We start from the raw sequence: 25,836 nt of genomic DNA on the forward strand, positions 1-25,836 counted from the left end.
GATTGTGACAGAGTGTACCCTGGTGTTGAATGGAGAAAGTGAGTATTGAACAGTGGGTAGGATTGTGGCATGGTTTAAGTTTTTCAGTTGGATTAAAAGGATGAACAGTAAGGAACCAGAGGAACAACTTGGTTTCTATTTGACTTTTGGTCCATTGTGTAATGAAGAAATGTGTCTTGGGTGCTGAGAAAATCTGTTGTTGCAAAAATGGTCTAGTCCAAGTTGAAAATCTGAGTATCCAAAAGTATGTTACAAGCTGTTGGGGTTCACTCTGCATGTTGGGGTGCCCCTGTGTTTATTCTGTCAGAAGCACTGAGGAGTAGGAATCTCCAGTTTTCTGGAGATTCTTAATGAATATTTTTGTTCAAAAATGTTTACGTAATTTGCTCTTAAATCCAGACTGTTACCAGTACTGTCTTGAAATGTTTCTTTGACTAGGTCATTTTACTGTGTATTTGTATAAACTTAATATATCATGGATTTCTAGAATGGTGAACTTGGTAATGATACTTATACTAAGTTGACCATAGTAAAATATATGCTCAATTACTTAAATTTGTTGCACTCCAATTAAGGTATTTTTGTTTCCTTCAGAGTTTTAGATTACACTTAGAATCAAGTCCTGAATGTAGTCCAGAAAAATACACTTCTACAACATTATCGCTAAAACCTGTTAAAGAGCAAGTGGAGAGTGAGTCAGGTACAGTTGAATAAATTATTATTGTATATCAAGAAAGATAATGTTCATGGACCTGTTTTTGGTCTGCTATATGAGTGAATGTTAGTTACATTTAATTTGTACTTCGAACATTGTTCATAGAAACTGGAATGCAATTTACAAAACTCATTCACATAATGCTTCAGGCATCAGAATTTGTGCCTCTATCAGATTCAAATTCTGATCCCCACCAACTTTTCCATTCATACTTATTATCTCCTCTCCAGTTCTCATGTACCCTATCAGCCAAAGAAATCCTACTCGAATGTTTCATTTCCAGCAGTGTAATCAAAGCTGCTATTTCTATGTCAAGATATAAATTGAGTAGGCACTTTAAGATGGTGTACTTTAAATTTTTATTGATTTGAATCTGTTTGAACTTTATGAACCAATTGTGTATGGGTATAATATGTTCAGTCTGTCTAATGTTCATATAATTAACAATACTTGTTGGCAGTTCAAATGTTATTTTTGTCTTGTTCAATAAAATTGTAGGGTCATTGCTGAAGGAAACTGTACGGACTCTCTTCAGTAATCCAGATTCCTCGGAAGTGAATAATGAAAGGTATTTGTCATGGTTTTAGAATAGCTACGTGGGCATAATTTACATGAATAATACATCTTAGGGAAAATCTAATATGTAGTTTGCTTATGTATAATAAGCAATAAGGTTGCTCGTGGATAATTGCTTTACTTCTACAGTAGGGTGCACTAATTATACCCACACAGCCTGTTAAGAGCAGCTCAAAATTGGTTGCCCAGTTTTCATGATTCAAAGTACATTTATTATCAAAGAGTGTATAAGTTATACACCTTGAGATTTATCTGCATACAGGCAGCCACAAAAGCAAGAAACCCGAAGAACCCAATTTGTTAAGAAAAAGAAAGATCAAAACCACTGTGCCGAGAACTGAAAAAAAAGTCATGCAGACAATAGAAGCAAGTACTAAGATCCACTCCCTGGAGCAGCCAGAGTAGGCTCAAGTCTCAGTAGTACAGCATCTGGAGTAGTTCACCGCCAAGAGATGAATGAACATCGTGGAAGAGCAAGCAAAATCGGCCTGACTGACCCTCGCCTCCGGTCCCAGCCATCAGGCTTTGTAGTCTTTCTGGGCCAGCATTTAAATTGTCTAAGCATCAGGTAGTGCCTTGTTCTAGGACCCGGCCCCTGGTATAGCACAACACTTGGGCCACCTAGTCTGAAACCGTTCTTAATCTCACCAAATCTGCTCGGTGCTTGAAGCAATCTTAAGTGGACGGGGGCATCAAAACTCTTCCTCATCGACTCCTCTCCAAATCGCTTACTCCAACTCCGTCTCCAACAGCAATAGTAACTCTGTCTGTGACCATGTCTTGAACATATTGTGCTTCGGCTTTGCAGTGCACCAGCACGGTTCATCCTTTAAATCAGTTTTGCCTCTGTTTGCTTCTTCATTGTGGTGGTAGTTTAGCACAATTTTCTTCAGAAAAGGTGTTATTAGTAACGTTTTTAGTCAAATTTCTTGCCTCAGTAAGTTTATGCATACCTTTGGTAGTGCCATCTTAAACTGGAAGATCTTGTTGAATATTGCTATTCATGTAACAATTGTATACTATTGATTATTTGAAGTTAAAAACAGATCAAGAAGAATGGAAACATGAGATAGTCTAGATAGTCTACCCATCATCAAGAACATGTATACAGAAAGATGCTGGAGAAGGGCCAGTAACATCATGAAGGATCCCGCACACTGCTCATGGGTTGTTTGTTCCACTCCCATCTGGGAGGAGGCTACATAACAATCGCAACAGGACCACCAGATTCAAAAGCCATTACTTTCTCCAAGCAGTAAGACTTCTAACATCTCCACCCACTAACTCCACTACTACTTTATTATTTCTCATCAGTCGCCTAATGTACATTTAGCATCATTTTTTTGGACGTACAATCAATCTATGCATATAAGCTATCTTATATGTTTTACAAATTACAATGGGAGATAGAAAATGCATTTCAAAGGGTGCAGGATAAATGCATCCCAGAGAATAAGTAGTATTTTAAAGGCAGAATGTTGCAAATGTGGCTGTCAAGGGCAGTCAAACCTAACATAAAAACCAAAGAGAGGACATGTAATAGAGCAAAAATTAGTGGGAAATTGGAGGATTGGGAAGATCTTAATAATGAAAAAGTTCAACTAAAAAAAAATCATAGAGGAAAAAGATGAATACCAAGGTAAGCTAGACAATAATACCAAAAAAGATACCAAAAGTTTCTTCAGGTATATAAAGAGTAAAAGAGAGGAAAGAATGGATATTGGACCACTGGAAAATGATGCTGGAGAGGTAGTAATGGGGGAGTAGGAAATGGTGGATGAACTGAATAAGTATTTTGCATCAGTCTTCACCGTGGAAGACACTAGCAGTATGCCGGAAGTTTGAGTGTCAGGGGTAGAGGTGAGTGAAGTTACCATTACTAGGGAGAAGATTCTTGGGGAAACTGAAAGGTCTGAAGGTAAATAAATCACCTGGACCAGATGGTCTACACCCCAGGGTTCTGAAAGGGGTGGCTGAAGAGGCATTAGTAACAATCTTTCTAGAGTCACTAGATTCTGGCGTGGTTCTGGAGTACTGGAAAATTGCAAGAGTTACTCTGCTGTTTAAGAAGGATGACATGCAGAAGAAAGGAAATTATAGGCCAGTAGTCTGACCTCAGTGGTTCGGAAGACATTAGACTCTATTGTTAAGGTTGTGGTTTTGGGGTACTTGGGGGCACAGCTTAAAATAGGGCTGAAATCAGCATGGTAAATTGAGGGAAAATCTTGCCTGACAAATCTGTTGGCATTCTTTGAAGTAACAAGCAAGATGGACAAAAGGAGAATCAGTGGAAGTTGTGTCCTTACAGAAGGATTTTGACAAGATGCCACACATGAGGCTGTTTAACAGGTTAAGAGCCCATGGGATTACAGGAAAGATACTAGCATGGATAGAGCTTTGGCTGATTGTCAAGAGGCAGAATGGAAGTAAAGGGAGCATTTTCTGGTTGTGGAGAGGATGTTGCCTATTCTGGTGGAGTCAGAATAAGGGACCACCATTTAGGATGGAAATGAGGAATTTCTTCAGCCAAGAGTGGTGAATCTGGAGAATTCATTGTCACATGCAGTTGCGGAGGCCAAGTCATTGGGTATATTTAAGGGCATGAAGGGATACGAGGAGAAGCCGGGAGACTGGGGCTCAGAATGAAATGAATCAACTATGATGAAAACGCAGAGCAGACTGGATGGGCCAAATGGCCTACTTCTGCTATATCTTACGGTTTTGTATTTATATCTTTTGTGTATTTTATTATTATTATGTTCTTTTCTGGTTATTTTCGTGGTGCCGCATATCCGGAGTAGCAATTATTTCATTTCTCCTTACAGTTGTATACAGGAAATGATATTAAACAATCTTGAATGTAGCACAACAGTGTTTTATCAGAACATATATCCAATCTATCCCAAACATGATGCACTTAGTTGAGTTCTATTGGTCTTCAGTTTATGAAGCTAGGCTACACTTTCTTCTGTTTTCCTCAATACTGCCACCTCTGGTTAATCTGATCTTCTACTGGGTTGAAACATGATTTGGAATTGATTCTTGGCATATGATTTCATTGGGCAGTTGATTGACCATACAAGAAAAAATGTTCATACGAATGACAGATTCGATTATGAGATTGGCCGATTTAACTAAACTGGACAACTAAGAAAACCATGAAGTTGCTCTTCATTGCAACTTCAAGTGCCCAGGATCATTCACTCCTGATGTCTGAGGTAATGCATGATGACTACTACAACTAGACAATAGAACACAAATCATTTATGGACCATAACAAGGCCCTTTTCACACTATTATTTTCCCCAAATTCTTCAGTCATCGAGATTTCTGTAATTTTTTTTGAATTTTTGTTTTTTCAACTGCTGCAAGATAAGTAAAATTTAAAAATTGTAAATTAATATGAATCCATGTACCCTCATCACTTGCTACTCAGTATATGTTTTTTTTTATTAACCTAATGGCTTCTCCTTGCCATCGCACTGATTTTTTTTATTAACCTAATGGCTTTTCCTTGCCATCACACTGATATTGAGAAGATTCATATTTCTGAACACAGTAAATATTAATTACTAGTGTTGCTAGTCAACTTTGTCTAAATGTAAATAGTAGACGAGAAAGTGCGGTTTGAGAAATTTGTTTATATCTTTTAACAAACAATGTGTCAACTTTTATTCTTTCAAAGTGTATCTTTGTCTAATCAGCTAACCATAGCGAAGAACACAACAATTCCCCTTGAATTTTCTGTACAAAAAGAGGCCAAACTATCAGACAATGCAGATGGAGGTGGGCTTCAACAAACAATCCTTGTAAGTGGAGATCTGAAATCAATATAAGAAATCAATACTAGTTGTAAGCCTTATTTCTGAGTTGACTTGCTTTAAGCAGTTCAATCTGAACAGTCATTTTAAGGTTGAAAAATTGCAATACTTTAAAAGGGCCACCACTGAAAATGTAATCTGTATCATTATTGTCAGTGCTGTTAAGAGACCTTCAATATGGCAAAAGTGGCTTTACGAGTTGGTAAACAAATGCCTGTGTTTGAATTTCATATGAATACAATGAAACAATTTTTCTAGCAAACTTGGAACTTTTGATGTTGGACCAACAGATTTTTGTGGACTATTATTCAATACCCTTGATTCAGTTTTTAAAAAGATGTTACAAAGTAATATTTCTGGAAATTTGTGAAGTTTCAAGGGAGAGTGTCCAACAAAACCAGCTGAGTTTAAAGCGAGTGCTGGGATTGGAGGAGGATGTGGAATATCAATGATTGCAGAGTGCAAATGTCAAAGTATAAATGCCAGACTATCTGGATTTATGGGTGGCAGATTATAGAAGTATTACAGTAGTTATGTATTTTCTTGTCTATAAATTAGTAATCAGTCTGGCATAAAATGTCATGAAATAACCTGAGTGTCTTCTGGATTTAATAAATTGCCATAGGATTAAGCAGTTCTTGATATGTAGAGATGATTGAGAGGAAAGCAAATGGGTGAGTGGAATTTGTTTCCTGAAAACATTATGGTATCTTCCATTAATTTTTGCAAACTGCATCAATGCTTCCTTTCTCTTTCAATTGGATAAAATAAGATTTTTGAAGGGAAAAGCATTGGGAGATTGAGAAATTGACTGGTGTTAATTCAGATTGCTACTTGGGTAAATAAGAACTTAATTACACTTTATAATATTTTTTCTGTTAATTAGTACATGGGAATCAGAAAGAAATAAGAATAGTAAATTAGACATTTGAAATTTTAACAAATTTTATGCATAAGTTAATGGATGTGAATCTGAATATGTTTATTTCTAGGATTCTGGGCAGAAAAGGATTGGAGCAATTTCTTGCACTACATGTGGAATGCTTTATGCAGCTTCTATCCCAGAAGATGAAGCTCAGCACTTTAAGTTTCATAAACACTTTATTAGTGCTGTAAAATATGTGGTAAGATAATAGAGCATTGCAGCATAAACTGGATGTGTATTTATGCAATGCAATACAATCAGTTGACCATTCAGAAATATTCCCTACATGTGACATATAGGCTTTAAAAAAAAAGCATAGGTGAACTTTTCCTCCCAATAGTACCTCCCTTTGGGTGTTCCCCCCCCCCCCCCAAACTACCTTCACTCCATTAGTTTGTAACATCCTATTCAAGCTATAATATTTATTACTCCACAGGAGAAGGTGACTAATGCATTTTTCAAAGTAATGTAAGTACTGCTTCTTGGATAGTAGCAAGGATGCCTGTGGTATCAACCTGCTGAATGCCTTTCTGATCTTTCTCCTCTTTTCAATTCCTGTCCAAAAATTTATCTTCATTCCCATATGTCAGGGATTGGTGTTACAGGATGAGCAGATTTAATTCACGTTCTGAATTCTGAAATTAGGCCATTGTTCTATTGTGAAAGCTCTTAACCAGGGGAAAAAAGGCCCTTTTGTTAAATTACAATTCTGTCTATTAGGAAACTAAATATTGTTTTACTAGGCCAAAGTATCCAGTAAACCTGACATAAATTGAAATTAGTGGCATTGAATAACGTATCCTGAAATCCTTGTGTGTAATAATTTGGATCCTGCATCAAAACTAAAATTTATTGGAAGCATTATTTTATCTGATTATATTGCTGGCTATTATAGTCTTATTAGAAAAATTATAGTATGAGTCATAAAATCACTTCTAAATGTATACTTTTAACCTAGGGTTGGAAGAAGGAGAGAATTTTAGGTGAATATCCTGATGGTAAAATAATAATGGTTCTTCCTGATGATCCAAAATATGCCCTTAAAAAGGTAATCTTGTTTTTTATTCATTTAGTTCTGTTTCTGTACTTCGGTTTGAATTGATTCTTAGAAGTTTATCAAGATTTTGGGATTGTCTGAAATGTTGCTTCCTATTAAATGATTTCAGTTTGATTGCAAATGGCATGGGCATGATTATTCCATTTTTTAATATTTAAAATATTGTGTATCCCCTAGCAACACAATATACCAAAATCTTAAGAAAAATGGAGTTAGTAACATTGGGTAAAATGCCCCGAAGATCCTTGTCCACAATGATCTAAATGCTGCATCAAAACAAATAAAAGTGGGATTATTTAATGCTGCCTGAGGTTTTTCTTGTGCTCTGAGATGGCAATTAAATTTTTCACCATAAATCATTTAGCAAGAAATTGAATGCCAGAATTACTTAGCAGCTAACATGTTTGTCTTGGTCAAAGGCAAACTGAACCTCTGTACCCTGTATTTTCTGTTTTAGTGCCTTGCTTTTATTATATCTGAATGGAATCTGACATGCTTGTTGCTTTTAAGATGTGTGTAAACCGAGGACTATTGAAAAGATGTAACGTTATTTTAATGTTTAGGTGGAATAATTGAAGGGTGAATTCAGTAATTGGTTTATTAAGATTAATATATTCATGACAGGTTGAGGAAATTCGAGAGATGGTTGATAATGACCTCGGGTTTCAGCAGGCAGAACTTAAGTGTCCATCCAGAACAAAAACTCTTCTCTTCATTTCTAATGATCGGAAAATAGTTGGCTGTTTAATTGCAGAACACATACAGCGGGTTTGTAATTTCTAACTTTGCTTAAAAGCTGCAGAACTGTAAGTGTTGAATTTGTACCTTGATTGTAGCATGTATAAAACCAATACAGAGTTTAATTCCAACACAACTTGTATTAATACTTATGTTTTAATTTTTTTCCTGAACCCTCTAGTTTGCACCCAGTGAATAATTTAATTGACTCTGTTCAGATTCTTTAAATTACTGAAAATTAATTGATTTTACTGTTTTACCCACGTAGGGCTTCAGGGTTATAGAAGATAAAGCTACTCAACAGTCACCAAATGATGCAATTATGCTTGAACGTCAGCGAGCATGGTGCTGTTCAACCAATCCAGAACCTGCAATTTGTGGAATAAGTAGGGTTTGGGTCTTCAGTATGATGCGACGAAAGGCAATTGCTACAAGAATGACCGACTGCCTTAGGTAAAGGACAAATTTGTACGTGTGTGTGTGTATTTAGTGTATTTTTAAAATGTACACATTTGATGATTTTTATCTCAACAATTTGTATTGTTTCTTAAGTAAAAGTGAGAAATGATGAACAATGCACTGATTTTTTTTCTTTCAAGTCATCAATCCAGCATCCACAATACTGCCATGTTCCGTTTAGCACTTTGGATAATTAGTCATGTGTACCCGTGATTTCAAAATCTTGTGTTTAGATGTACAATTTAATAAATGTAAATTTTTGGGTTGAAGCACTATTTTATAGATATCTTAAGATCTGCATCTGATTTGGAATATGTTAAGTTTTTTTGGCCCCATTTTTGTGGAATAGGTTTTGTGTCACTTAATGACACCAAACTTAATGCAACAAAACCTATGTATAACACCCCCCCCCCAACCGCGTCCTTCCTACCTTGATAACTATTTGTTACCCCTCTTTGAGAATTTGAAGATCTAGCTGCTCTTCCTCAGTGTATCTTCACTTTTCCTCATTCTTTTCTTGCTGGTCAGGGTGTCTCCTGACGACAAAAATGAGAATTGGGAACTCATTTCCTGTAGTCCTTGTCTCCAGGTATCAGGATAGTAAGCATAATTTGTTGCTATTAATCTTGAACCCTTTGATTAATACAGGCTACTGAGGGTGCTAAAGTTTGGGTGGAATGCTGGATGTCAAGGCTTCTGATAGCATGAGAGGATAAACTAACTTGCACAACATATTGTCTAGGATCAGGTTTAAAATCACTGGCATATATCGTGAAATATGTTTGTTTTGTGGCAGCAGTATGTTGCAATACATAATGAACTACAGTACATTGAATGAATGAGCCTCTTTCGGTCAGGGTCAAACATGTATGTTAGACCTAGCTATCTAGATACGCAAGCCTGGGCAGTACGATGTGGAGAGCAAGCTGTTGCCCATGTAGCAAGTTCCCCCTCCCCACACATCCGATGAACTCAAAGAAACGGCAGAGACTGGTGAACTTTGATACCAGCAGTGTCGTAGAAGTTGCCAGTCAGAGTTGAACTCAATGTAGGATTGCCTTAGGAACTCCGGTTCCAAATACTTCCCTCTGGTTTTACTCCTGAAGTCTCCCCCATGAGTGGCTATAGTCGCAAGGTAGCGGAGGTTTGAGATTAGAGTTTTCCTTCGAGATGAGCTGCCAACCAATGCTGCTGAGCCCTGTTTGCTTGAAGTGACTGATTTTATGGCATCAGTAACCTGCCTTTGCCTCTTGTCCTATCAGTAGAAATGGTTCTGCTGTCTTTAGTAGCTAAGCCATACGTGAAGGCCAGGAGCTGGACTTGGTTGTCAGAGGCTTTATGAGGTGCGTGCCATTGGGAGTATTGAATAGGTAGTGGGATTACCACCCCCGGCTATAACAACTTTGAGGAATCGCATACATTACAATAAGAAATATAAATATATATATAATAAAAACACAGTGAGGGTACAAGGGTTCATTGTCCATTTGGAAATCTGATGGCAATGTGGAAGGAACTGTTCCATTATTTGAGTGCCCTTGCGAATATTTTTCCACTTAACATGTGATCAGTCCAGTAAATTCTTGAACACTTCACATGGAGCAATTCCCTTCTTATTGCATCGCTTATACCAAGGCCCCATTTGAATTCTCATCATTCCCATGCATTCTGATTCTCTGACACATCAAGTTTGCTGTTTATTGTTACAGATCTAGGTCTGCTGATAAACCCAAGTTAGCACCTGTGTTCAGTAGAGCTTTATACTTCTTTCCACACAATGACTTCTCCCATTCTGGCATTTGTTAGTGACTTTGACCTCTATCTCTACTGATGATTCCATTTTCAGGATGTACTGCTACATAATTCTCTGCCTATAGTTAATACTTTTCTCAGTGGTGGTTCAGTAACATATACCCTACACAACTCTCCCTCACTTGAATCCAAATCACGCGCTAGTCTCGACACCATCATTATGGTGTTGAGGTCCTCTTCGACGTCAACGATGGACGAACAACCCTACAGATATACAATTAGTGGCTACTTTATTAGCTATGTCTGTATACCTCATTAATGTAAATTTCTAATCAGCCAATCATGTGGCAGTACCTCAGTGCATAAAAGCATGGAGACATGGTCGTGGTTCATTTGTTGTGCAGACCAAACATCAGAACGGGGAAGAAATGTGATCTAAGTGACTTCGACTGTGGAATGAGTGTTGGTGCCGGACGGAGTAGTTTGAATAACTCATAAACTGTTGAGTAGTAGTGAGGTCAGAGATGGTATTAAACAGGAAATTAGAAATGTGTGCAATAAAGGAACAGCAGTTATAATGGGTGACTTCAATCTACATGTAGATTGGGTGAACCAAATTGGTAAAGGTGCTGAGGAAGAGGATTTCTTGGAATGTATGCGGGATGGTTTTTTGAACCAACATGTCGAGGAACCAACTAGAGAGCAGGCTATTCTGGACTGGGTTTTGAGCAATGAGGAAGGGTTAATTAGCGATCTTGTCGTGAGAGGCCCCTTGGGTAAGAGTGACCATAATATGGTGGAATTCTTCATTAAGATGGAGAGTGACATAGTTAATTCAGAAACAAAGGTTCTGAACTTAAAGAGGGGTAACTTCGAAGGTATGAGACGTGAATTAGCTAATATAGACTGGCAAATGACACTTAAAGGATTGACGGTGGATATGCAATGGCAAGCATTTAAAGGTTGCATGGATGAACTACAACAATTGTTCATCCCAGTTTGGCAAAAGAATAAATCAAGGAAGGTAGTGCACCAGTGGCTGACAAGAGAAATTAGGGATAGTATCAATTCCAAAGAAGAAGCATACAAATTAGCCAGAGAAAGTGGCTCATCTGAGGACTGGGAGAAATTCAGAGTTCAGCAGAGGAGGACAAAGGGCTTAATTAGGAAGGGGAAAAAAGATTATGAGAGAAAACTGGCAGGGAACATAAAAATGGACTGTAAAAGCTTTTATAGATATGTAAAAAGGAAAAGACTGGTAAAGACAAATGTAGGTCCCCTGCAGACAGAAACAGGTGAATTGATTATGGGGAGCAAGGACATGGCAGACCAATTGAATAATTACTTTGGTTCTGTCTTCACTAAGGAGGACATAAATAATCTTCCAGAAATAGTGGGGGACAGAGGGTCCAGTGAGATGGAGGAACTGAGCGAAATACATGTTAGTAGGGAAGTGGTGTTAGGTAAATTGAAGGGATTGAAGGCAGATAAATCCCCAGGGCCAGATGGTCTGCATCCTAGAGTGCTTAAGGAAGTAGCCCAAGAAATAGTGGATGCATTAGTGATAATTTTTCAAAACTCGTTAGATTCTGGACTAGTTCCTGAGGATTGGAGGGTGGCTAATGTAACTCCACTTTTTAAAAAAGGAGGGAGAGAGAAACCGGGAAATTATAGACCGGTTAGCCTAACGTCGGTGGTGGGGAAGCTGCTGGAGTCAGTTATCAAGGATGTGATAACAGCACATTTGGAAAGCGGTGAAATGATCGGACAAAGTCAGCATGGATTTGTGAAAGGAAAATCATATCTGACGAATCTCATAGAATTTTTTGAGGATGTAACTGGTAGAGTGGATAGGGGAGAACCAGTGGATGTGGTATATTTGGATTTTCAAAAGGCTTTTGACAAGGTCCCACACAGGAGATTAGTGTGCAAACTTAAAGCACACGGTATTGGGGGTAAGGTATTGGTGTGGGTGGAGAATTGGTTAGCAGACAGGAAGCAAAGAGTGGGAATAAACGGGACCTTTTCAGAATGGCAGGCGGTGATGAGTGGGGTACCGCAGGCTCAGTGCTGGGACCCCAGTTGTTTACAATATATATTAATGACTTGGATGAGGGAATTAAATGCAGCATCTCCAAGTTTGCGGATGACACGAAGCTGGGTGGCAGTGTTAGCTGTGAGGAGGATGCTAAGAGGATGCAGGGTGACTTGGGTAGGTTGGGTGAGTGGGCAAATTCATGGCAGATGCAATTTAATGTGGATAAATGTGAAGTTATCCAGTTTGGTGGCAAAAATAGGAAAACAGATTATTATCTGAATGGTGGCCGATTAGGAAAAGGGGAGGTGCAATGAGACCTGGGTGTCATTATACACCAGTCATTGAAAGTGGGCATGCAGGTACAGCAGGCGGTGAAAAAGGCGAATGGTATGCTGGCATTTATAGCAAGAGGATTCGAGTACAGGAGCAGGGAGGTACTACTGCAGTTGTACAAGGCCTTGGTGAGACCACACCTGGAGTATTGTGTGCAGTTTTGGTCCCCTAATCTGAGGAAAGACATCCTTGCCATTGAGGGGGTACAAAGAAGGTTCACCAGATTGATTCCTGGGATGGCAGGACGTTCATATGAAGAAAGACTGGATGAACTGGGCTTGTACTCGTTGGAATTTAGAAGATTGAGGGGGGATCTGATTGAAACCTATAAGATCCTAAAGGGATTGGACAGGCTAGATGCAGGAAGATTGTTCCCGATGTTGGGGAAGTCCAGAACGAGAGGCCACAGTTTGAGGATAGAGGGGAAGCCTTTTAGGACCGAGATTAGGAAAAACTTCTTCACACAGAGAGTGGTGAATCTGTGGAATTCTCTGCCACAGGAAACAGTTGAGGCCAGTTCATTAGCTATATTTAAGAGGGAGTTAGATATGGCCCTTGTGGCTACGGGGGTCAGGGAGTATGGAGGGAAGGCTGGGGCGGGGTTCTGCGTTGGATGATCAGCCATGATCATAATAAATGGCGGTGCAGGCTCGAAGGGCCGAATGGCCTACTCCTGCACCTATTTTCTATGTTTCTATATCCTAGGATTTTTATGCACAACAGTTACTACAGTTTATAGAGAATGGCGTGAAAACAAAAAATATCCAGTGAGCAGCAGTTCTGTGGGTGAAAACACCTGTTAATGAGTGCGGGCAGAGGAGAATGGCCAGACTGGTTCAAGCTGTCAGCAACTCCAATAACCATGTGTTACAATGGTGGTGTGCAGAAGAGCATCTCTGAACGCACAACACATCGAACCTTGAAGTAGATGGGCTTTCAGCAGCAGGAGACCACAAACATACACTCAGTGGCCATTTTAATAGGTGCAGGAGGTTCCTAATAAAGTAGCCACTAAGTTTTCCAAATGTAATATCTTAGTTGTGTGCAGCTATAATCTACGAGTCCCATTATATATCATTGTATTCCTCGGAATTGATTTGATAAAACTGCAAGAACTGAACTGTGCCACATGGAAACAAGCAAATTTGAGTAGTCTTCTGAAGTTTATTTTCTGGTTAATTGAATGGTTATTTGCTGGTGAGAATGTTATGCATAAGGCAAAACCAGTCCTCTGAACCTAAACTTTTAATTCTGTCAGACCTGCCTTTCTGTCAGACTGGATTTTTCTTTTAAAAAAAAATCTTAACTTCTAACTATGTGAAATGGCACTGAAACTACTCTCCCTACAAACTTAAATAAAAAAAAGTTTTCCAAATAGCTGATCAACTGGGTGCATTTATTCTCATTTTTCTCCACTTATGCAAGTGACCACCATTTCCCAGTCACTCAGCTCCACATTTTAATCTTGATTGATACTTTGTCAATCACCCTGAAGACTCACCCCCTCCACCACCTATGCACAGTGACGACTCTGTGTACTGTCTACAAAATGCAATGTATTATCTTGATTATTCTATCAAACTTGTCGTTTCTACCAGCAAGGAATATGGAACACTGCCACCTGCAGATATGTTCCAGGATGTACACCATTGTGAGTTGGACAAATAACACCATACTTTGAGTCTAAATCCTGGAATTCCCTACCTAATCAATCCTTGGGAGTTCCTTCGCCTAAAGCACAACAGCAATTCAAAAAGTATCTTGCATCTTCTCCAGGGCAAATAGGGATGTGCATTAAAGCTGGCCTTGCTGGCATGCCCAGGTCTTGAGCAATGAATAAACATAGAACATAGAAATTTACAGCATATTAAAGGCCCTTCGGCCCACAACTTGTGCTGACCATGTAACTTACTCTGGAGACTGCCTAGAATTTCCCTAGTGCATAGCCCTCTATTTTTCTAAGCTCCATGTGGCTCTTAAAAGACCCTATTGTATCCGCTTCTGCCACCGCCGGCAGTGCATTCCACACACTCAGCACGCTCTGTGTGGGAAAAACTTACCCCTGACGTCCCCCTTGTACCTATTTCCAAGCACCTTAAAGCTATGCCCCCTCACGTTAGCCACTTCAGTCCTGGGAAAAAGCCTTTGGCTCTCCACACAATCAATGTCCCAAAGATAGTCATATTTTTTGCTACTGAGGAGGTGCTGTGTTAATTTGTTTCTTAGATATGTGCATTTAGTGTTTTGCTCATATTCTTCCTCTTAATGTTGCTATTTTGTTCAATTTCAAAACAAAGTCTTGAGTAGAATGACATATACTACACATGTAATGTTCTGTTAGGGATAAAATTACTTTTTTAAACTAATAACCTTCAAAGAATTAGTAGGTTTTAACTAATTGGGGCTAAGTTTTACAATCAAATGGACATTCCCAAGTGATTTAGAATCTTACAGAAGTAGTTTAGAATCATTTGCTTTATTGCTTTATTTAATTAATTGTATTTGAATGAAACATATTCAACTTGCATTGCAAACATCCAATTAGATTGTTTGAAGGACATACTTATGCTGCAGAAAGGTCACCTTGCTGAAGTTTATTTTTTCCTGGAGAAAGGGGGAAAAAGAAATTCACTGAAAACTTCTCTGTGAAACTGAACTCAAAAACATTTAGGATGTCATGTAATTATTTTTGTTCCTTTAACTTGGCTTGTTAACACTTGTGATGTATTTATCTGTAAATCATGAATTTATTATTTTGCAGGAGTAATTTTGTATATGGCTCCTATTTGAGCAAAGACGAGATTGCGTTCTCAGATCCTACTCCGGATGGTAAACTCTTTGCAACCCAATATTGTGGAACACCCAGATTCCTGGTGTACAACTTTGTCAGTTAACCTCACAAGAAACCTCTCAACTACCAGTGAAGATCTTTTTTCATACAGCCTTAGACAATTTGTATAATTGTACATGAACCTTCATAAATTGACACATAGTTTCAGGGGCTGGATAGTAGGAACTGTACTGCTTTTTTATTATTGTGAGCTCAGGACTGATGACAACCAAGTGGTTGATAATATAGTTAAAAAACTGGAATGGATGCAGTAGCGTTTGATCTTGATTTGTATTTTAAAGTCAAAATAGTTTTTTTTTCCCAGAAAAGCATGCACCATTATTTAGTTCAGTCATGCTCACGGATACTTGGATGTTTTACATAAAAAACATTAAACTTCTGTAAATATGCTCTAAAACTGAGAAACTGAGTTTTCTAAATCTGCTCTGTGGCCTTCTTGGTCTGTATAAAAGACAAGCAGCTTGGTCTATGTATATACTGTACAGTGAGCAAGCAGCTTTGAATATGATATCTGAATTATTGTGAAAGGTGCCTGTAAATTTCCTAGTTTCTGTTTCAGGGATATCAGGCTACCATACTAAAGACTAAACATCTTGAGGTTGTCTGATCAGTTGCATATGTTATTGAACTGTTTAAAAACAAAATTGTCATTGTTTTTAATTTTGCTCTGGGAATATACAGTTGTCAGTACAAAATGTAATACCTCATTTAATATTAACGTTGAACCACTGCAATATTTGGTGTCCAAGATTACAGTTGACACCTGTATTAATGATGACTCTTGGTTTTCAAAAGGTTTGTTAACTTTACCTTAAGAGTAGCTTATATAAATTTAATAACTGTGCCTTTTTCACTGTAGGTCACAATTTCAGATTGAATGCAATGGTTTTAACCTGTTTAAATAGGGTAGTTCTAGAAAATTACAGCTTTATTTTAAAACTTAAGAGCAGATCAGTACATTACAAGGATCAGTAAGCACACTATTCCTGACGATATAAACATGGATTCAAAAGTTGTTACCAGCTTGCATGGTAAATACTGTAGCGAATTTTATTTAAGATTTCCACACTACTTGCCATTGCCTTTAAAAATTCAACCTGTTTCTTGATTTTTCTGAGTTCAATAAATTGAATTATGAGTAGTTTACCTTTACAAGAACTAGACAGCCCTGAAACAAATATTTGAAGTTAATTTATACTTTAACAAATCAACAAGAGATCTCACATGTCAACAACTGAGCCTGATTAATTTGCTTCTTATACATGTTGAGATCACTTGTTAGCTTAAAGTCCAAAACTGAAAACCTAAAACCTTTTCTCCCATGAGGAGCAAAATTGAGGATTGTTGTATGATTTGTTTGATTTTTGTATTCCCGGATCTGATGAGCTTGCTACTTTTTGAATACATCTTAAAACCTTTTCAGCAATGTTCATACTGATGCTGAGTATTAGTTGGTATTGTGCTATAAGTTGATTGAGCCATAGTAATGTACATTGCTTTAATCTGCAGAATTCCAAGATATTGATGACTCCTGGACTGTTTATGTTTTCTCAGCCTGGGTCGTATGGGGATATGAAGTGAAATGTTCTTTTGCCTAAAATTTAAATGTTTTTTATTAACTGGTTATGACTAAGGTATTAAATTAAAAATATTGTTTTGGTAAGTGGCTTGTAGTTTGATTTTGTTTTTTAATGGGATGGTATTGAAGTGGAAGTTAGTTGTGTGTGTGTGTGTGTGTGTAAAACTTGGAATGCAGGTAATATTTTATTGCTAAATGTTTTTAATATTGGTTACTTTTTAAATTAAAAGTACTTAAACTATTCACAGCATAAAAAAATCAAAAGATGCAGTGAATTCCATTTAGCAACAACTGCAGAATGTATAGAGCAGAATTTCAGCCCAGTGTTCTGTTCATGCACTGGAGTTCAGAAAAATTATTATTTATCTCTGATAACAATTACTTGTAAATAGTTATAAAATTGTCATGTTGCAATGTAGAAAATTGGTAGGATCTGGAAGATGTAATCTTAACATCTCACTATCCCCTTGTGCATTATTTTCTAGTGTTTGGCTGTTCCCAAAGTGGTAATTGGATTTGTACCATAATGGTGCATTTTGTTTTTAATATTCCAGTTAAATACTGGTAAATGCCATGTTGCCTGAGGATGCGTGCTGTTATCAGCATTGCTGCTGGTTCTTAAGCCCATCACACCTACTGAGGCATTTGCCGCCGACAGCAGCTCGCCATAGTCCTCTGTCCTAAACAAGTATTTCAAGGCCAGGTGCTGCCCATCTTCTAGGCAAAGATTCTTCCTCTCTAAAGGATGAGGTTTTTGGAGCTTCTGTTGGCGTTTGTCACACTGGATTTTTATGGCACAATGTTGCTAGCTCCATGCCAATGTCATCCTTTCACAGCCAAGTTTGGGACTGTTCATGACTGAGTTATCAACATTGCTTCCAAACTATAAAATGGCTCTCTGCAACTCAGGCATATGGTATGAATCTTAACGATAAATGTGCACATACCAGTTTTGATTTGCTTTAACTGGGAGAAGACTAAAATTGTAAATGTGATGCTGTTATTCGCTCTGACTCTATTTGCACTAAATTTTAAATGGACCAAATACAACTGGTTAAAATTAACCTTTTACTTGTATATTAATTCTGAATTGTTCATAATTAAATCCATATGAGCAGACTTGGTTGCATTTAAATGATTGCTTAATGATTTTGAGAAACCATGATTTTACAGAACAATGCACAAATGTGAATGTGTAGACATACAGTAATACTTGACAAACTTTGCAAATAAGATACCCACAATTTAATTTAATTAATACATTGACTTTTGTATCTTTTGTAGAACTAGTTTTTGCATTCCAAATGTGAAAATTTGGAATTCTTATGTTTTACTTAATAGCAATCTTTGTGTGCATTATTTTCATGGTGAGTATTATCTTGTAATTTGATCATAGATCTGGTCTTTTTTTCCCAAGTGGGAGACTATTAATATATCCCATTTGGAAGACTTACCGTGCAATGTAATTGGGAAAATGTTCTGGACTATAAATTACAAATTACTTTGTACAATAAATTTGATTGTTGGAGGGCTAAGTGATGTTTAGTTGAATTAGTTCTGATAAAGCAAGTAAACCATTTAAAAAAACAAATAAAAGTAGAACTAAATTTCTCTTGAGTAATAGGATTTCCTGTCTTTCCAAATTATACATCGCCTCAAAGTATGTTGCCTAAAACCAGATTTTGGCATCTATGAAAACCAGCTGAAACCTAAAGGTAACACACATCAAAGTTGCTGGTGAACGCAGCAGGCCAGGCAGCATCTATAGGAAGAGGCGCAGTCGACGTTTCAGGCCGAGACCCGTCGTCAGGACTAACTGAAGGAAGAGTTAGTCCTGACGAAGGGTCTCGGCCTGAAACGTCGACTGCGCCTCTTCCTATAGATGCTGCCTGGCCTGCTGCGTTCACCAGCAACTTTGATGTGTGTTGCTTGAATTTCCAGCATCTGCAGAATTCCTGTTGTTTGAAACCTAAAGGTAACAGTTGCTTGTCCACCTCTTTTTTTGCCCCCCCATCATTCTAAATATGAAAATAGCAACATACGCAATGCTTCTGTTATCCATGCTGACTGAAAAGATGAGTAACTCATTCCATGACTTGTATCTTTTGTACCAGAAGTGATGAGTTTGGATTTTGTTGTGTAGCTTAAGATATTAAGTTGCCATTTTTCATGAACTCTAATTATAATTGATTAAATCTGTTCTACGGGTATCTTAAACAATTGTACCTATTAATACTGAATACGCCATTTAAACAATCGCAGTCCAGGTTCAATAAAGTATGTGAACCCTAAGGCCGCCTTAAAAAAAAAAGCTATTTGGAGTTAACTGTTCCAGTCGATGAGATGGGAAGTGTGGGCTGTAGAGGTGCCCTGCCTGATTTTTAAAGAGACAAAGTCAGGTTACTGACAGCCTGCTCTTCTCAAGAAAAATCTCTTTATGTGCACCATGCCTTGACCAAAACAACTTTCAGGAGACCTTAGAAGAATTGTAGAGATGCATGAAGCTGGGAAAGGCCACAAAAGTATTTCCAAAGATCTGAGTGTTCATCAGTCTACAATAAGAGAAATTATCTGCAAATGTAGGAAATCCAGTACTGTTGCTACTCTGCAAAGATCACACCCAGAGCACAACGTGTAATGCTGAAGGAGGTGAAAAAGAACCCAAGGGTAACCGCAAAAGATCTGCAAAAATCTCTAGAGCTTGCTAAAGTCTCCATTCATACGTTCACTATAAGAAAAACACTGAACAAGAATGGTGCTCATGGAAGGACACCATGGAGGAAACCACTGCTCCAAAAAAAGCATTGCTACACATTTCAGGTTTGCAAAAGAGCACCTAGATGTTCCACAATTGTTCTGGGACAATGTTCAGTTGGTAGAAGAGCACATCACTATGTTTCAGGATAAAGGTCACTGCACGCCAACATCTAAATTGTGATGCATGGAGGAAAGAGCATTATGGTTTGGGGCTGCTTTGCTGCCTCAGGACTTGGACTGCTTGCAATCATTGAGGGAACAATGAATTCAAAATTGTATCAAGGCATTTTCGTCAGGGTAGCAGTCCATCACATGAAGCTTAATAGAAGTTGGATGATGCGACAAGCCAATGATCAAGTCAGAGTCCAAACCCTAACCCAATTGAGGTACTGTGGCATGACCTGAAGAGGCCTGTTCATGCAAGGTATGCCAGAAATATTGATGAACTGAAACAGTTTTACATAGGGGAATGGTCTAAAATTCTTCCTCACCATTGTGCAAGTCTAATCGGTAACTACAGGAAATGTGTGGTGGAGGTTATTGTTGCTAAAGAAGGTTCTACCAGTTATTAAATACAAGAATTCACATACTTTTTGCAGTCTGGACTATGAATGATTAAGCAATGTATTCAATAAAGACATGAAAAGTGCAATTGTTTGTGTTATTAGTACGGGCAGATTGTGTTTGTCTATTATTATGATTTGGATGAAGATCAGACCACATTTTATGAGTAATTAATGCAGAAAACCAGGTAATTGCAAAGGATTCACAATGTTTTTCTTGCAACTGTACACTTCCTGGCATATTCCATCTGCAAACACGAGGAATTCTGTAGATGCTGGAAATTCAAGTAAAACACATCAGAGTTGCTGGTGAACGCAGCAGGCCAGGCAGCATCTCTAGGAAGAGGTACAGTCGACATTTCGGGCCGAAAGCCTTCGTCAGGATTAGCTGAAGGAAGAGCTAGCAAGAGATTTGAGAGGGGGAGGGGGAGATCCAAAATGATAGGAGAAGACAGGAGGGGGAGAGATGGAGCCAAGAGCTTGGACAGGTGATTGGCAAAGGGGATGTGAGAGGATCATGGGACAGGAGACCCAGGGAGAAGTGGAGGGGGGGGGGGGGAGAACCCAGATGGCCAAGGGGTATAGTCAGAGGGAGAAAAAGGAGAGAGAGAAAATGTGTATATAAATAAATAATGGATGGGTACGAGGGGGAGGTGGGGCATTAGCAGAAGTTAGAGAAGTCAATGTTCATGCCATCGGGTTGGAGGCTACCCAGACGGAATACAAGGTGTTGTTCCTCCAACCTGATATGTCTATCCATGGCCTCCTGTACTGTAAAGATGAAGCCACACTCAGGTTGGAGGAAAAACACCTTGTATTCCGTCCGGGTAGCCTCCAACCCGATGGCATGAACATTGACTTCTCAAACTTCTGCTAATGCCCCTCCTCCCCCTTGTAGCCCATCCATTATTTATTTATATACACACATTCTTTCTTTCTCTCTCTTTCTCCCTCTGACTATACCCCTTGCCCACCTGGGTTCCCCCCTCCCCCTTTTCCTTCTCTCTGGGCCTCCTGTCCCATGATCCTCTCATATCCCTTTTGCCAATCACCTGTCCAACTCTTGGCTCCATCCTTCACCCTCCTGTCTTCTCCTATCATTTTGGACCTCCTCCTCCCCCTCCCACTTTCAAATCTCTTACTAGCTCTTCCTTCAGTTAGTCCTGACGAAGGGTCTCAGCCTGAAACGTCAACTGTACCTCTTCCTAGAGATGCTGCCTGGCCTGCTGCGTTCACCAGCAACTTTGATGTGAGTTGCTCCACTATTCCATCTACCACTTCTTTGGACATTTGCTTAATCTGTTTTAAATCTTTTTCCCTGCTTCCTCGGCACTACTTGCCTATCCACCTATCTTTGTACTATCTGCAAACTTAGCTACAAAACCGTTAATTCCTTCATCCAAACCATTGACTATATAACATTAAAAGAAGCAGTCCCAACACCAACCGCTGCAAGTGAAGCACCTTTCATCCTTTCATTCATGTCACACTTTCCATGTCTGCTGCAAGATTACTCTTTGGAGTGAATAAACATTTGCACCAGTCATGCGCCCATTTAATAATTGTATAGATAGCCTCTATGTGCAATGATAACTGTCACATACTGGTCAAAAGTTAACTGACTTTCCTTCTACCATAGTTGACAAAACATTCAGCCATGTCTGTATTTCATAGTTTTGCTCTTGCTTTACTCCAGCCAAAACAATGTTATGGTTTCCCTTGTTTTTGCCTTGCACTCCCATAAACCTCCACCTTCAACAGACCATCCTCCATAATTTCACCCTTTCCAATAACCTTTCACTTGTGGAGTAAAGATTTGGAGATTCTGTACATTCAGTACTGTGCATGGAACTAGATAGATTCAAAATCGGCTCAAAGGTTAGAAGCAGAAAGTGGTGTGTGAAGGTTGTTTCACTGGAGGCTGGTAGTGAGTGATGTGCTGTAGGTGATGGGACCTTTGTTATTTGTGATTTATATAAATGATATGGATGCAAGTGCACAAGTGTTAATCAGTGTGGATGACACAAAATTAGGTGGTGTGTTTGATAGTGAATAAGGTTATTGCAGATTACTGGGTTTAATTTCCCGTAGATTACCAGGTCATTTAGGGAAGTTGGACAAAGGGGTGTCAATACTAATAAATGTCAGGTGATACTTTTTGGAAAGTCAAACAAATGAAAGTCAATACATGAATGATAAAGCACTAGGGAATGTTATGGAACAGGGGAACTTTGTAGTAACAGTTTGTGGAAAGCACCATTTAGGTGGAAAAGATGTTTAGCACGCTGACCTTCATCAGTCAAGGCATTGAGTATTAGTGTTGAGATATTATATTGCAATTATTTATGTCATTGGTGAGGCTGTTCTTGGAGCACTGTGTACCATTTTGGTCACCTTGTTATAAGGGACATAGTTAAATTGGACAGTGCAGAAAAGACTTGCAAGGATGTTGCCAGTACTAGTAGCTCTGAGTTATAAAGAGATTGGTCAGTTTAGATATTTTGTTACTTGTACATCAAAACATACAGTGAAATATGTTATTTGCATCATTGACCAAAACAATCTAAATACTTGGGGGGGGGGGGGGCGGGGTGGTGGAGGCATACATCAGGCACCAATATAGCATGTGGAAGGGTATTAGAGCACCCAGAGGGAAACACGTGACATCACAAGGAGAATGTAAAACCCCTTCCAGACAGTGGTGCGAATTGAACCCTGATCACTCATGCTGTGAGGAATTATATTAGCCACAGTGCAATCCTGCCGCCCACGTGGAACAAAGAATCTACAATGGGTATTCTTACAGAAATATTTAAAGTGATGAGAGGCATAGATAAGGTGGATGGTAACAGCCTCCCCCCCCCCGCCCCAAAGTAGCCTAAAACTAGGAGGTATACAGTATTGTGCAAAAGTCTTAAATACAGCCAGTTAGGGTACCTAAGACCTTTGCACTGTAAGGCGTTTTTCAAAGTAGAGCAAAGAGCTAATTTGTAAATATGGCAAGAGCAAAGATTGTTGGTAATGGCAAGGGTGGAGTGTTGTGGGACAGGTGGTACAGAAGGGGTGGCATGGTTGCAGGCAGATCCGGCCTTGAGAAAGCAGGCAAGGTCATTTGATTACAATTGACTTATTGATCATTACAGGATCTCATCTCTGGTGCTTCATTCTCCATCTCCTCTCCCCCTTTTCCCAACCATGATTCCCGTCTCCCTACCCACTTCCCACTGTTCACAACAGAGATCCACATCAGAATCAGGTTTGTCATCACTCTCATAGGTCTTGATTTTTTTTGTGGCGGCAATACAGTGCAATATAGAAAATCACTATAGCACTATGTAAAAGTCTAGCTGTATACTGCATATGTGCCTAGGACGTTTGCAGTGTTGTAGATTTAGGGTAAGGGGGAAATTTTTAAAGGTACCTGGGGGAACTTTTCCCATGAAATGGGTGATGAATAAACTGTCAGATTAAGTGGTTGAGGCAGATACAACAATACTATTTATTTGCACTCAGATATATACATGGAGGGAGAGGGCTTAGAAGGATATGGACCAAATGCAGGACATTGGGACTAGCTGGGTGGGCAATGTGATTGGCATAGACTTGTTGGGCCAAAGGGCTTGTATTCATGCTGTATTGCTCTGATTCTTAGTAATCACTTAAAACCAAGGACTCCTATTATACTATCAAGCAAGGCTTTGTTTTCCCACCACCTTCCCCAGTTTGCTTTGGACCATTTCCTCATACTGTATTTCCAAAAATAATCTTGCTAAGTTTGCCCACATAGGGTTAATCAGGTGATGTTGGTTATAAATCGATCACATAGCTTGGACTTATTGGTGGTTCCAGCCAGGTATGAACATAGTACCTATGTTCATTTGAACTGTAAGGATTAACTTTGAGGGGGAAAGAAACACTGTAGGAAAGTTGTTGCTTTTCTTAAAAACTCCTAGATACCCTAACTTGTATTTACATTAAGCCCCATAAGATGTAACCTAAAGATTAATCAATGGTTTTCATAGCATCTTCGGGGTAGTTGGTGATAAGGAAGTGAGACGGAGGGAGTCATAGAACTTGTAGGAACAAGAATCTCAAGTGAGGCTGCAAATAAAGCTACTGCTTGCTGGGTTTGTGGAGTATTAGTGTATGCAGAAGATGCCACTATGAGAGGAATGCAGTGATGATTGATGCTTGTAGGAAAGGAAAACCTCAGAGATTATGGCAAGGTTAGAACATAGAAAACCTACAACACAATACAGGCACTTCAGCCCATGAAGTTGTGCCCAACATGTCCCCACCTTAGAAATTACTAGGCTTACCTATAGCCCTCTATTTTACTAAGCTCCATGTACCTATCTAAATGTCTCTTAAAAGACCCTATTGTATCTGCCTCCACCACTGTAGTTGGCAGCCTATTCCATGCACTCACTACTCTGAGTAAAAAAAACACTTACCCGACATCTCCTCTGTACCTATTCCCCAGCACCTTCAACGTGTATCCTCTTGTGGCAACCATTTCAGTCCTGGGGAAAAAGCCTCTGACTATCCACACGATCAATGCCTCTCATCATCTTATACACCTCTATCAGGTCAACTCTCATCCTCCATCGCTCCAAGAAGAAAAGGCCGAGTTCACTCAACCTATTCTCATAAGGCATACTCCCCAATCCAGGCAGCATCCTTGTAAATCTCCTCTGCACCTTTTCTATGGTTTCCACATCCATCCTGTAGTGAGGCGACCAGAACTGAGCACAGTACTCCAAGTGGGGTCTGACCAGGGTCCTATATAGCTGCAACATTACCTCTCAGCTCCTAAATTGTGGAGAAATTTCACAAGGAGGTCAAGAACGTAACCTAGGCATCATCAAACTTAACAAATCCCATGTATGACAGCATGAATGTTTAGTGAATTTAGCTTTCAGTTGTGTGTTTATTAAGGATGGAATATGAGAGATCACATGGAATGAGTGTGTATAAGAATTTCAGCAAATTAACTAAGCTGAGGCTGGGCTGGAATTTGAGATGTCAGAAATGGAGTTAGGCAAGCTTAGAGAGCAGACGATCAACTCATAGCCAAGTACTGTGAAGAATCAGGTTCAGCTTTGCTTGCCAGAGAATAGTATGAAGCCAGAGCTTTTCAAGTAATACGTGCTGTGGACTAATATCATACCCAGATTCGATCAACTTCTGCATCTTTGGACACTAAACAGACTGAACTTAGGAGATCATAGTAGCTATTAGATTTACCGCTAATCAATGTTGGTACAGTAATTATTTATTACAAGGTTTCCAGCATTGATTTTAATTATCACTGGTTCAAATGTGTCTATATCTGCCCTTAAGTTAAAATACACTTTTTACTCAGAGCCCCTCTGAACCCAGCAACCAATCACCTTTCCATTGGTCCTGACTTCCCTGTCTACTTTAGAGGACAGGTATTTCAGCACACTCAGCGTTTAAGGCCCTGCCTGTTGGACTTGATATGGGCCTTACAGATAATAGGTTTGTGCAGTGGTTGTGATTGACATTGGTTTTATATATCATAAAAGCAGATATCATATTTCTTTTATCTGCTGATGCTTTTATTTTTTTGCTTCAAGCTCTAAAAATATTATTTATCTTATAACCATATAACAATTACAGCACGGAAACAGGCCATCTTGGCCCTTCTA

The 25,836-nt window shown here is 38.9% G+C and overlaps 1 protein-coding gene across 3 annotated transcripts in view; it reads left to right on the top strand.

The window, feature by feature from the left end:
- The window catches only part of LOC134354000 (N-acetyltransferase ESCO1-like), a 45,464-nt gene extending 27,099 nt beyond the window's left edge, over nt 1–18,365 (top strand). For 2 of the 3 annotated variants that reach the window (XM_063062639.1, XM_063062648.1), the window contains exons 3-10: nt 595–700; nt 1,214–1,283; nt 4,977–5,100; nt 6,105–6,236; nt 6,996–7,085; nt 7,719–7,862; nt 8,101–8,285; nt 15,176–18,365. In XM_063062639.1, the coding sequence (XP_062918709.1) occupies nt 595–700; nt 1,214–1,283; nt 4,977–5,100; nt 6,105–6,236; nt 6,996–7,085; nt 7,719–7,862; nt 8,101–8,285; nt 15,176–15,308 (984 nt within the window). In that variant the 3' untranslated portion in view covers nt 15,309–18,365. The remainder of the gene's footprint in view (nt 1–594; nt 701–1,213; nt 1,284–4,976; nt 5,101–6,104; nt 6,237–6,995; nt 7,086–7,718; nt 7,863–8,100; nt 8,286–15,175) is intronic. The other variant, XM_063062653.1, reaches the window with a different exon arrangement.
- Nucleotides 18,366–25,836: the final 7,471 nt, after the last annotated feature.

This window comes from Mobula hypostoma, chromosome 1, assembly GCF_963921235.1.
Source record: "Mobula hypostoma chromosome 1, sMobHyp1.1, whole genome shotgun sequence".
Taxonomy (NCBI): Eukaryota; Metazoa; Chordata; class Chondrichthyes; order Myliobatiformes; family Myliobatidae; genus Mobula; species Mobula hypostoma.